At 38.3% G+C, this 14671-nt stretch overlaps 1 protein-coding gene across 1 annotated transcript in view; it reads left to right on the top strand.

Moving 5' to 3' along the window:
- greb1l (GREB1 like retinoic acid receptor coactivator) overlaps window positions 1–14671 on the top strand; it is a 119733-nt gene that overhangs the window by 73236 nt on the left and 31826 nt on the right. The window contains exons 9-15 of the mRNA XM_056472812.1: window positions 2418–2558; window positions 3350–3475; window positions 3938–4078; window positions 7460–7645; window positions 8182–8484; window positions 12181–12309; window positions 14508–14642. Coding sequence (XP_056328787.1) covers window positions 2418–2558; window positions 3350–3475; window positions 3938–4078; window positions 7460–7645; window positions 8182–8484; window positions 12181–12309; window positions 14508–14642 — 1161 coding nt within the window. The remainder of the gene's footprint in view (window positions 1–2417; window positions 2559–3349; window positions 3476–3937; window positions 4079–7459; window positions 7646–8181; window positions 8485–12180; window positions 12310–14507; window positions 14643–14671) is intronic.

The following is a 14671-nucleotide window of genomic DNA, read 5'->3' as shown; positions in this document are numbered from 1 at the left end:
TCACTATCAATATCACTACATATATATACTACTGAAATTTAAAATAAATGTAAAACTTTAAAATAAGGTTGTATTAAGCCCCGGTCAGATCACACAATTTTTATCACTGTGTCAGATTATGTGATTTTGTCTTGATCAAATCTTCACTTGTCGTAGGTAACAAATGTGCCAGACTACACGTTCTTTCACAATCAGTCATCCCTCGACGTCTACGACAAGCAATATTTTGAGATTTCTTATCTTAATTTCAATGTTCTTTTTTTATCTTATTCCAATCTCAATCTAAAAATGGTGCATGCTGACAACTAGGCTACATTATTTAGGGCATTCTTTATGACATTGATAGGATCAATCTTGCTTATTAAACAGTCCCTTGCTTGAACTTGCCATGGGTGAGATGGAAAAAAATGAAAGATTATCAAAAATATGATAGAGGTTTGTGATACAACAGTTACAGTGAAGCATTAAATAAATTCTCATTTTCTATGGAGCGAAACAAATCATCCACCCGCACAGTTGAGTATAGACGGACATGAACAAAAATATAATTCATATGACTTTCTTGGAAAAATATCTTATGAAACCAATTTTGTTTGGTATAATTTGTAAAAAAAAACTCTTTTCGGCTTAGTCCCTTTATTAATCTGGGGTCACCACAGCGGAATGAACCGCCGACTTATCCAGCATATGTTTTACACAGCGGATGCTCTTCCAGCTGGAACCCATCACTGGGAAACATTCACAAACACTCATACACTACGGTCAATTTTAGCACACCCAATTTACCTGTACCACATGTCTTTAGACTGTGGGGGAAACCAAAGCACCCGGAGGAAACCCACACGAACACGGGGAGAACATACAGACTTCACACAGAAATGTCAACTGACCCAGCCAAGGCTCGAACCAGCAACCTTCTTGCTGTGAGGCGAACGTACAACCTACTGCGCCAACGCGTACTGCCCCGTTGGTCGGTTATTTACTAGATAAACAAGAATAACGAATAAAATTTGAGGTGAAGTGCTTCAAAACAAGTCTGCTATATGCTTCAGCACCAAAGCACAAATTGCCATTAGATTGTGTTGGTTTGTTAAGTATAATAATAATCTAGCCTAAATAAAATGAAATATTTACTGTTTCAGAGAAGCCAATATTAAACTGTTTCACTGTTAACGGCAAATTTGGTAAACAGGACATGCTTTTACAATGTATTCGCAGTGCTGAACATGTTCCCAGGTTACCTCGGAAGAACAAACTCTGTTGGAAGGATGTTCTGAGAATTGAGATGTTTGCATATTTGTGCCAGTCTGTTAGATAAAATTGCTTAAAACACCTTAATATTTTAGAAAAAGTAGTTAAGTTTGCATAACCAATAATTGATCTTATCCACATTTGACACATCCATAAGTAAATATGCAGCCTATATTTTGATTTTCTGACGGGCGCATTAACGGCAGCACAGTTATATGCTCTTATTGCACAGTGTCACCCACGTGATGGAACTAGTCATGAAGAACAGTAAAAAATTAAACATGCTAAACCTTCTGCTATGGTGTTATGAAGCGTCGCAGACATGGTATCGGTTGTCCTGAACTATGCCACATTACATGAGAAGAAACGATCAAATCTTGTGTCACGACGCCCATTTGTCATTTACAAATCTCTCCACGACACCCTACGTCAAGGAAATCATGCGGGAAGTCGTGACAAATTTGTGTGATCTGACTGGGGCTTTAGTTAATATTAGTATTTACTAACATGAACAAACACTGAAGAATACATTTACTACAGTATTTATTTTACTTCATGTTATTTATTGGAAATATAGTTGTTTATGGTTAGTTCATGTTAACTCATGTTAACTCAACATAAGCTAATGGTAACAAGCATGAATTTGGATTTTAATTAGTAAATGCTGAACTATGATTAATAACTGTCTTGGTATTGGTCATTGTTAGTTCATGTTAATAAATACATTTACTAGCATTAACTAATGCAACCTTATTGTAAAGTGTGACCAAAGTATCTTATAGTAATTATTAAATATATTATTATTATTATTATTATTATTATTATTATTATTATTATTATTATTATTATTATTATTATTATTATTATTATTGTGTAAAATACAACTTTCAGCAGTTTATGTGCATCATTTACTGTTAATCCAGAGACTGAAAACACCCTTATATAATAATTATATGTATATATATATGTATGTATATATATATATATGTGTGTGTGTGTATATATATATGTATATATATATATATATATATATATATATATATATATATATATATATATATATATTTATTTATTTTTTTATTTTTTATTTTTTTCATCCCCACACTTTTAAACTCTAAAATGTTTTCTCTGCATTTGTTTTAATTCCCAAAATATTTTTATTGCAGTTCCCACTGCCCTCCGAGTAAATGGTCTAACTAATGGTCTCAGTATGGATGGACGGTCCAGTCTACTGAGCCCACCTCGTACAAACCCACTCTCCACCCCTAGTCATGGCTATAGGACCACAGAACCAGGAGACAGTCCAGGTAAGCATTAAACTGGCCAATCGCAGCACTGCCTGATGAATCCCATTAATATTCAAATCATCCTGCTTATGCATATGCAGTGGTCTATTTTTAACATATATTTTACATTCTGAAAACGTAGCCATACGTTGGTGGAGATCACAAATTATGTAGCCAGAAGTACGTATGGCTGCATTTTGTCTTCAAAATGGCGGTTGAACGCCGTTTCTTTTCGAGCTTACAAGTTGACCGCTCACCTCCGTATATATCCATACATTCCCGCTGTTACCAGTATGTCCTGTTAGCTTGCCATTTACATCGGCAGACAGGAGATGCAGAGAGGAATGGACCACAACAACGGTGTGTGTCCAGAAAAGTACGGTTCCAGAAATTGGGTAAGACAAAAACAGAAACCAAAAAATAAAATAAACAAATAAATAACAGTGTGAGAATGTGAAAAAATCTAAAAAAAAACTGGTAGAAATCAAGCAAGGGCTTTTATTTTACTCGATTGCTTTTTAAAACTGTCTGGGTCAGTCGGTGCTTTTGAAAACACTGTTGGTTGGGTTTAGGGAAGTAGGAGGGTGGGTCAGGCAAGCTGCCTCTGGTGGATTTACATGAGAACAGCAGGTGCAAATGGCATTCGCGGGAGAAATTTGAAACTTATTTTGTGATCTCCAGAAATGTATATAGTGGTACGTTTTTGTAATGATCCTGGGTTGTATATTTTAACTCATCAAATATTTTCACTAACCAATTTGAAATGACATCTTGATAGTAACACAGTTTCCATCGCATGCTCTTTCTCGCAGCATCCACTGCTATGTCGACAGGTCCACCAAAAAAACGGCATCGTAGTTGGCATCCCACCACTTTAGTGCCCATCCCAGCCACAGCTGTCCCTGTACCAGCCATCCGACCGCTGACCTGCGGCTCTGGTAAATTAAAACTTATCCAATCAGTTGTTTAATTATCAAATTTGTATTGCCATTGGTCAGTTCATCCCGGGTGTTTATGCATGTCCCTGAGCAGACATGAATTTGATTATCTCTGCTTTTCCTTTTAACAAGTACCAAGGGATATCCATATTTTCTGTCCACAGGGATGATTTGTTCATTGTTTCTGTAGATGTAGGAGTGAATTGTTAGGCTAAAGTAGGTCCTGAACTGTTTTATAGCAGCTTGAAAGGTTTAGCTGAGGGAAGGGAGCTTGGAGATTCATCCACAGTGATCCTTTGGCTTAGTTACCTTGTCATCAGCATTGATTGGAGTGACACATTAACAAAGCTTGAGGGTGTGAACTGTGATCCATCCAAAGTATTATTGGCATTCAGCAAAGGCTTGACCACACACGCTATATGTTTCAGTACATGGATTTAATGTTTTGCTCTTTCCTTCCAGGTCCTTTATTGTCCCTGTCCAATCAACAGCCTGCATCAGTGTCAGGGGTCATACAACCACAGCCAATCACAGCAGGAGAAACGGTCATCATTCCTGACAACCTTCTGAACTCCTACGGGGTCCGGCCGGTCCTTCTCATTGGTTAGTTTTCTGTTTTAATTACACAAAGATTTAATTTCTAAATAAATGTTTTTTTTTCTTTTGTAGAAATAAAGTAAAAATGGGGTGACACGATGGCTCAGTAGTTAGTGGTCACCGCAAGAAGGCTGCTGGTTTGAGTCCCAGCTGGGTCTGTTGCCATTTCTGTGCGGAGTTTGCATGTTCTCCCCTTGTTCATGTGGGTTTCCTCCGAGTGCTCTGGTTTCCCCCACAGTCCAATGACGTGTGGTATAGGTGAATTGAATAAACTAAATTGGCCATAGTGTATGTGTGTGAATGAGTGTGTGAATGAATTTTTACCATTACTGGGTTGCAGCTGGAAGGGCATCCACTGTGTAAAACAAATGCTGGATAAGTTGGCGGTTCATTCCGCTGTGGTGACCCCCGATGAATTAAGAGACTAAGCCGAAAGAAAATGAATAAATGCATAAAGTAAAAATGTGACAGTTATTTATGATTGACACTTTTGCTTTTTCTACCACCTACGACACTCCCACTGTTAGTTTGTGCTTTTTTCATGAATCTCTTTCTAAAATGGATGTTTCTGACAAGAGTTGGCTTAAACTTTGTATATTCTCCCAGTCAGTCGGTCCCTGATGTCCCATACGAGGACCTTTTTCCAGATTTTCAAGTTCAAGTCCACCGATGTTATTCCAATCCATTATTTGTCAGACAAGATGGCAGATAGCACCAAAAGCACATGATATCAAATCTGATTGGTCAGATTACCTGTCAAACAATCTCTCCGCAAATGCTCAATTAAAATGAAATCAAATTTATCATATTCTTAAAAAGTAGATTTTAGATATGGCACCTTAGACATGATAATTTAATGTTATTTTATTTTTTATTATTTATAACTAAAGTAACATTTTATAAAGTGATTCCATTTGTTAACATCACTTAAAGGTTTAGTAGGTGATTCTGTCTATAGAAACATTTTTGTTGTGCTGGTTGAAAGTCTCTTCACATTCCGATAGTAATGATTAAAATAAATGATCTAAATGTATTTAAAATGTATGTTTATATTCCGGGTAAGGCGTTATACTAAAAAATGTTTGACCAATTAAAATTTGTTGAGCTGACAATTCCCATAATTCTGATAAGTAGCCCAAACTGTCTGAACAAATGTAGATTTATACAAATAAAGCTATTCCGTCTAGCCTGCTTTACTGAGGTGAAGTTGGTTTTGACAATGACAACCTGTGACATGGCCCCTATATTGTTTACCATGCTACTGTGAATTTTCTGAAATAGCATGTAAGTATGGTTTAGTAATAAGTGTAATTCCTGCACCCCGCTGACCAAGCACAGTCTAAGCATAGTCGCTTTAGAGAGAGTAGGACCAGCGATCCTTTTGCTTGCTACACAACTGAACACGTGCTAGATATACCACAGTTTTTCATTCGGAACTGTCGTATTGTAAAGTAAGCTACTATAAACTGGCGAATGACAAGATCTAGTGGGTTGTCTACTGTCATCTTTAGGGTGCGGGTTCGTGATTGTAGGAGACGTGTCTTCTTTGGACGGCAGGGACTGTGTTTTCAAAGCTATTAACGGATAGCATTTTAGATCACCTACTGCACATTTAACTACATTAGTTAACATGTGTACACATTAGTAGTTAACATTTCTACAGTGTTTTTTAATCCTAATGTTAATTTCAACAATTGTTTTTTAATGGACTTGACCTAACAATGAAAAGTTGTATTTTTACTGACTAACGTTAGTAATGATAAATAAATTTTTGGTCACACTAATGTACAATTCACACTATTAACAAACCATTAACTAAGACTTTTAGCTACATATTAGCTAAACTAGCTGAGCTTATTAATAGTTAGTAAGAAGGTAGTTTGTTTTAGGTCTTGGCAAGCGGCAACCTCCCGCTCTCCCTCTGGAAGCCAATACGTAAGTAGCTGAAACTGCAATTCAAAATTCCGCTAGTTCTGGCTCCATAATAGAGCAAATTGCAATTGAGCCCACTGTTAGAATGGCCAACTTTACAGCAGAAAAAAAGATGTTTACAGCCTGGTACAAAGAACGATTTTGGGTCATATAGCTATTATTAACCTCCATGACAACTGTGAGGGGGGTGAATTTTTTTATAACTCATCCATTTCCTTTATATTAGGTTATATTAAGTTTGCATAATTAAGGGCGTGGCCACTTGAGTGACAGCTAGGTCTCGCTGGTCGCCGTCACTTCACCTCAGCTGAATCCGGCAGATTAGCCACTGATCTCGGCATATTCATCGTATTTTTGTTTTGCTTTATGTGGCTTTACACAGTCAGCTGCCTTTTGGACTTATTTCTTACAATTATCAGATGATATGGGATGCTGTGTGCATTTAATTGTGCTCACAAACCATTCATGTGGCCTCGTTTCCCATGTGAGTAAAGTTATATACTTATATAACATCTCTATAAATGTATTTGTTTTATTTCAGATCATTTATCATTAAAATTTTTCTTTAGACCCATAAAGTATTCCAGAATGTGACAGATTGATTAGCTGTAGGCTCTAGAACAGTCATCTGAAGCGTTGTCCTACAGTGTTATGCCTGGATTTCATCAATATATAGCCTTGCATTTACTAACACAGACTATATTTGAAGTGTTTGGAAGTAATTCGCGTTTTCCTCCTGTAGAAAAACGTCATAAGAACAATGCTTAGTGGCTCAATGTATTACTACAGTGTTTTTAAGAGTCTAAACACTTTATTGATATAGTGTACAGCCAAGCACATGTGGTCAGAACACAAACGGGTCGCTGGTAATGAAGTATTAAGCGTTTCTCCCAAAGTAAAGTCTGTCTGCCAGGTCTAAGCAAAGTGCCAGCAGGTGTCTGTAGCTCCGCTCACTCTCCACCTCTTTGCCCTTGTTTGGTATCCCGACGTGGGTGCGATGACGCGCGAACAAAATGGCGACGGTTGGCCACGCCTACTTGTAGCTTCCCTTGCAGTGTTCAGAAACCTATGGGTGACGTCACAGATATATTATATATGTCCATATATTTTACAGTCTATGGGTCTTGAGTAGGATTAGGGATGTAAAATAAGATCATAATTAATAAAATTATGTAAGTAAAATAAAAGTGCTAAATAACTGTTAATATCGTAATAATAGGCAGATAACAAGTCATTAGTAAATGGTGTAAATTGTTATTTAATCTAAACTGTTACCAAATAATTTATATATAAATAAATATTTTATGTATTGCTCATTGATAGTTCATTTTTGTTAATATATCAACTATATTCACAATGAGGTCCATTTTACAAAAAATGTAAAATGTCACCTTCACCTCTAAGAAGTGTTTGAATGTTTTTGTGAACACATGTTTGTTTGAATTTCCTCTCCAGGTCAAGGTACTTTACCATATTTCTTTGGCAATGTGGGTGATCTGGTGGTGAGCCCCCTGCTGGTGAGCTGCTACAAGGGCAGAGAGCTCAACGAGAAGACCTTGGCCAGTCTGGGCATGACAGCAAACCAATTACTGACCACAGAGACCATGATACTGCTCACACTGCAGTACCTCGCTCGACTGGGTACATAATACTGACATACCTAATCAATTTAGAATTTTAATACATGATTTAAATACATAATTTAAAGGATCAGAACCAATAATTTATCAATTCAAGATCAAGAATTCTGTTAAAGCAGTGATAACATGCTTTATAGGGAGATCACCCCGCTGAAAAAAACACAGCTTAAACCAACCTAAGCTGGTTGGCTGGTTTTAGCTGGTTGACCAACCTGGTTTTAGAGGGGTTTTGGCCACTTCCAGGCTGGTTTCCAGCCATTTCCAGCCTGGTCTTGGCAGGTCAGGCTGGAAAATGACCAGCTAAAACCAGCTTGACCAGCCTGGTTTATGCTGGACATAGCTGGTTATGGCTGGGCTCCCAGCCTGGATAGGCTGGTCAAGCTGGTTTTAGCTGGTCATCTCCCTGCCTCACCAGCTAAGACCAGCCTGGAAATAGCTGGCAACCAGCCTGGAAATGGCCAGCTAAAACCAGCCAACCAGCCTAAGCCTGATTTTTGTCAGTAGGGCACTACATATTCTTTTCAATTGTTTGTTCAGGTACAGAGCAGATACCGTTACGGGAAGAGTTTGAGCAGATCATGTTGAAGGCCATGCTGTGTGGTCCGACTGGCCCTCCAGTGTCACCCGCACAGCTTCCCTGGTTAGCTCGAATGGAGGCCAGTGTGTCAGGGGGCAGTGTTCAGGTGCTGGTCACCCATGGCTCTCTTGGTGAGGGCATCTCTGAGTCTCTGCGCTCACTGAGTGAAACATCACCACAGCAGCAGCAGTGTCTCCCCAACTATGTGCTCATTATCTGCACATCCAAAAGTGGAGCCAATGAGTTCTGTGTGCTCGTGTTGGGTAAGTTTTGCTTTATTCATTAGTTCATGGTTTAAAGCAATGGTCTCAAACTCAAATCCTGAAGGGCCTCAGCTCTGCACAGTTTAGCTCCAACCACCTCTAACACCTCTAACCTCTAAGCTTGCTTAAAGTCTCTAATAGTCTTGAACATCTTGATTAGTTGAATCATCTGTGTTTGATTAGGGTTGGAGCAAAACTGTACAGAGCTGCGGCCCTCCAGGAATCAAGCTTGGGACCTGTGGTTTAAAGAAACACCCACCTGTTTTTAACAGTAGACAGTTTAACATCACCACTAAAGTCAAACAGTTGAGTTTTGCTATTTTTAAACCTGTTCAGCCAATCACTGTGTCTGAAAGAAGCACTTTTAGCTTAGCTTAGCATAGCACAGATCATTGAATCTTATTAGACCATTAGCATTAGCACATAGCTTTGATAATTTTCTATTTAAGTCTTGATACTTCTGTGGTTACATCCTGTACTAAGACCAATGGAAAATAAAAAGTTATTTTCTATTTTTTCTTAGTACTTATTTCTAGGTGTATTTGGCTAAGAGTTATACTCTCGTTTTAGCGTAATAATCAAGGAACTTTTCTGCTGTACCTTGGCTGCAACTGGTCCAATGATATTACACATACTTTTGGTGCAAGAATAGAGTAGACCTATTATGCTTTGCGTGTATGCACAAAGAGAATGCTAAGAACTTCCGGTTGGCAGCTGATTCGTGTAAACAGTCACATTTGGACAGCTTTGAAACAATAGTTTTAATCTATTTTACCTGCATTTATCTTCTTTAAACTGATACTGTTGTCGATCAGCACCACCTCCTGGACTGATCATTTAAAAAAATATGATCGAATAGGATGGAAAACAACAGTTGTGAGGCATTTTCCCCTCGTTGTCAGACAGTATCTTCTTCAGTTTAAATTAAGCCTCATTGTTGCTAAAGTCACCTGTACTGTCGTACTGACACACTGATTTAATAACTGTGACAAAGTGAAAATAAAGTGAAATTTTGAAATGACAAAAAAACACAAACCGTGGTAAATACAACACACTAAATGAAACAAACAGCTCGCGATTAGAATGAACAGCAAATCAGCCAGCAGAATATCAGTAACAGACTTTTATTGGTCATTTTTGTAAACTGCATGACTTACATACCTGTTAAATTTCATGCCAGTAATCTGGTTTCCTCTATAATGCAGTGAAGTATTGCGTGTGGCGTGTGTGTATGTGTGTGTGTATTGAAGAGCCGCTGAGCTAACAGCTGACAGGCCAGGGAAACACACACGAACACACACACACACACACACACACACACACACACTGTATTTCTGACAGCAGACACGTGAACTAGGAGAACGTTTTTCTCGCACACTTGAACCACATCTAACAAATTATAATGGCTTTATTACACACCTTTCAAAGTTGCGTGAAGAGAAACACTCCGTAATCCACTCAAAACGCTATTAAAACCCATTTTCAGAGTGCAAATTACCGGTTGTAAACGCTGTAAACGGAAGTTCTTAGCATTCTATCAGAAGACACTGGTCGCTATGGCACCCTCCATGCAGCAGCCAAGAAAAAGGTCTATAGTTCCTAGCATATTCTGTCTGGCTTAGTACACAAAGAAACTACAGAATAGTCCAGTATTAGGGTGTTTTCACACCTGCCTTATTTAGTTCGGTTGAATTGCACTAGAGTTCGTTTTCCCTCTTGATGCGGTTCGTTTGGGCAGGTGTGAATGTAGCAATCACACTCAAGTGTGGACCAAAAAGCATACCGAGACCTTTCAAATGAACCCTGGATCAGTTCGTTTGTGGTGAGAACATGATCCGAACTGACACAACCACAAAAAGTAGTCCGTTTTGGACTAATTCAGCTGCCATAGCCAGATGCACTGTGCGTTATGGGATGTGGAGGAAAAATATTTGTTGACATCACTTTACCAACAATTTTAAACAGAGAGAGAGAGAGAGAGAGAGAGAGAGAGAGAGAGAGAGAGAGAGAGAGAGAGAGGGATAAACATTACCTGATGGATCGTTGATAATATTTCCGGAAGATGACAATGTCGCAGTTTAGCTAAATTAATTCACGCCTCCTCCTGAAGTGACTTGCGATGCGCCTTCGCCTTTTGCAATGCATTAAAATGTTTTTTTCCAGCCGCAGCCACACTTCATTCTCGAAATGTATAGTTTGTCTAAAGTGACGTATACAAACTATATAGTATACTATGACCAGGGATACAATCAGTCAGCACAGTCGTCCCTCCATAGTAAAAAGCGTCATTTTGTGTCTGCCGGTTTGTTTACTTGCAGGTGTTCCATTGGCATTTTCCTGCATGTTAATTCTGACCAATCGAAAAGCAGTTTAGGAAATATGTTCAATAACATCTGGCCAGTGAGTGATGTGGATTTTGTCACATGACTGCCCTGCTGAAAAAACAGCTTAAACCAGCCTAGGCTGGTCAGCTGGTTTTAGCTGGTTGACCAGCCTGGTTTTAGAGGGTTTTTCGCCATTTCCAGGCTGGTTGCCAGCTATTTCCAGCCTGGTCTTAGCTGGTCAGGCTGGAAGATGACCAGCTAAAACCAGCTTGACCAGCCTAACCAGGCTGGGAGCCCAGCCAAAACCAGCTATGTCCAGCATAAACCAGGCTGGTCAAGGTGGTTTTAGCTGGTTTTAGCTGGTCATTTTCCAGCCTGACCATCTAAGTCCAGGCTGGAAATGGCTGGAAACAAGCCTGGAAATGGCCAAACCCCCTCTAAAACAAGGCTGGTCAACCAGCTAAAACCAGCCAACAAGCTTAGGCTGGTTTAAGCTGTTTTTTTTTCAGCAGGGTGCATTTAGGTTCTTTTTAACTGTTTCAGACGCAAGCAATCAGTGTGGTGTGAAAAACCCAAAAACGGCAGAAAAAATGCTACAGTGTATCCTTTGTTGCCCTTGGTCCGGACCAAATGAACCAAACCACAGATGTGAAAGCACCTTTAAACAGGAACATGATCAATAATCTTTGGACATTTAATTTGATTCAATGATCTACGCTAAGCTAAGCTAAGCTAAGCTAAGCTAAGCTAAGCTAAAAGGGCTCCCTCCAGATCTAGATCAGGCTAAATGGATTAAAAATGGGTAAAACTGTTTACCTCTAGGGGTGCTGTTTAATAAAGATCTTTAATAAATCTTAGACCATTTAGAACCTTTCCACAATATTAAAATGTATCAAATGCTGAGTTCACATGGCATGATTTTAGTCCTGACTTTCCCTCAATCATAGGTTTTACAAAATTGTGAAATTGTCCAGTTGTTTGAATTGATTTCTGACTGAAAAATACACTGTGGATGACCTACAACCAAAGAAAAGGCACAAAATAAAAGGAAGCAGGAATTAGGGGAGGAGTTATACACTACAATATTTTCAAGCATAGCTTCATTTCTGAAAAAAAGGCTCCTTATTGTTTCTAATCACTTCTCGCAGTAGATTGTGGACAAGACAGAGCATATTAGAATCATAGAATATTCATATTATAAACTGTGTAAAATCCTGTTGCCAATCCATTTTTGCAGTGTGAACACAGCAACTGAATGCTACCACAGATAGCTGTGCCATGTGAAAACAATGGCAATTGTTTGGATTTGCCATCGTTTTCACTGTAAGTTGGGCCTGAAAACTTCAGTCATGCTAAATGTTTTTCTTTTTAGGCAAGTATCAGTCTCGAGCCTTGGCAGAGAGCATGCTCACTACAAATGAGTTTCTGAAGGAGATCAGCTATGAGCTCATCACAGGGAAAGTTAGTGTACTAGCCTCACACTTCCAGAGCACCTCATTAGGTGAGTACTAGTGCATGATAAAAAGTGGATCCAATCTCTGTTGTCATCATCTTTTCATTGTTCTATATTTAGAAATGAACTAAAAAATGTAGATGTAAGCAGTTGTTTGAGGAGAACACAAAATGACATGCACATTGCAAGGCCCATTGCACCCTCTCTGGTTATTTTTAGAAGTAGTTCAAAAACTATAAATGATATTCAAGCGATAGTTCACCCAAAAATTTAAATTTACTTACCTTGAGGTTATTCCAAACCTATGAGTTTACTTTTAATGTTGAACATGAAATAAGATATTTTGAAGAATGATCAAACCTGTAAAACCTGCAATTATCAACTTCCATAGTAGGGAAAACAAATAATATGGTCAGTGGTTTCAGGTTTCAAGCATTTTCCCAAATAACTTTTTTTGTTCAACAGAACAAAAAACTCAGGCGTGTGAGAAGTGAAGGATGAGTAAATGCGGACAGCATTCAATTGTACACTTTCATTCAAAGGTTTAAGATTTGTAAGAAAATGTATGCTCTCCAAACCTGCATTTATTTGATCAAAAAAGGCAGTAACAGTAACATGAAATAAATTTTGCTTCATATTTAAAGTAATGCTTTTTAATCGTACTGTATTTTAAAATGCAATTACTCTCTGTAATTCAAAGCTGAATTTAGTGCATGATTAGTCCAGTTTTAATATGCTTTTAAAATCATTCCAAAAATGTTTTTGTTGTCTCGTGTTTTGTAGAAACTGGGGTCCATTTTATTTTTAGGATTCTCTTTCGTTAAAATAGAGAATATTAAAAGGAATATCAGTTATTTAACATAAGCAATCATATTTCTATCTGTTTAAGATACGAATATTTTAAATTACATATCAACAGAACAAAACTGAGACGTGATCACAATCTGAGCAAATGCGGGCAATATACTTCACCTGCAGCTGTTTTTCAGTCATTTATAATCCTCATGTCCATGTCAGAGCTACAATTCACCAATGTTTTCGTCTGTCTTTTATAGATTTAGTCATTGATGACGACGTTATATTGGGTTAGTTTCTGCTTTTATATTTGGTGTCAGATTATTATTTGCTGGTAAGGAAAATCGATTTGTTCTGCTATTTATACTTTGATTTGCATTTCAATTTATTTATTCCACCTGCAAATTAGAATAGAAACGGTATAAAAAGCACACAAACATACTGACAGTTGTTGGTACTGTACATTGTAATGGGTCAATGATGCTAATATTCAGCACAAATCCACCAATTTCCCATTTATGGCTGTTCTTTCTATGAATGAATTATGTAATGTTAGTAGCACTGTCTATGCGTGTTTCCTCGTTGGTTAGTAACCCTATATTTCATTGCACAACAATTAATCTATCAGGCTTTTTGGTAAAAAAAAATCACAGTTTAATATGTTATTATTCGATTATTTAAAAATTTCACCTATCCTGCTGTGCATGAACTAAGCTGTTGAATGGTCAGCGTTTGAGGTGGCTAGGCTGTAGCTTCAATTTCGATGAAATTATTTTCTAATCAGTTGTGTATTAAGTTGTGAAAATACACCTGCATATGCAATGCATACAGCAGTTCTTTTTTCGTCACCTGTTCGCCAAAAATGACTAATTATATCCCTGGCAATGTCTGACACTGGCGCTTACATATTGTAATAGACGTGCCAGGCACGAAGCTTGACAGGCGTAACAACAGTAACTAAGGAGGGCGGGACTTAGCGAAGGGTCAATTAGGGTTGGAACTAAAGCTGTGGTCACACTGGACTTTTACTCCCCATAGACTTCCATTCATACGCACGCAAATGCATCAGACCGGAAATGCAAGCTTGTGCAAGTTTCTCAGTTCACTGTGCTTCAAGCTAGGTGAACTCTGACCTGCGAAATCGCATCACGTGACTGCGTAAGACCAATCAAAGATCAAAACATGACCTCTCTGGACAGAAATTTAATGTATGGGCTAATCGCTCACTTTTTAAACATCAAATCATCTTGTTTAATCCCGCCCCTTTTCGCAGCACCGTACTGCAGAATTTCGAATGCTCAAACTCGAGTGTGACTGCAGCTTAAACTGTGCAGAGCTGCAGGAGTTTGACACCTGTGATCTATATTAACTATTTACTGACCCCAAACCTTTGAGTGATAGTATGTGTGTGTGTCCCTTTTATTCATTTCATTTGTTTTGTGGGGCTAAAGGTGACAATATGGACAAACAGCTGGTTCGGTATCAGCGTAAACGCAAAGACCGGGTGGTTCAGCCATTTCAGGGGCATCTCACCGAGTACATCCACTCCCAGGAAGCTGCGGCCATGATACCAGAATCAGGGCCAGGTGAGACTTTACTCTGTATATCACAATAT

This window comes from Danio aesculapii, chromosome 2 (genome assembly GCF_903798145.1).
Source record: "Danio aesculapii chromosome 2, fDanAes4.1, whole genome shotgun sequence".
Classification (NCBI taxonomy): Eukaryota; Metazoa; Chordata; class Actinopteri; order Cypriniformes; family Danionidae; genus Danio; species Danio aesculapii.
This window is presented reverse-complemented; position numbering and strand designations above follow the sequence as displayed.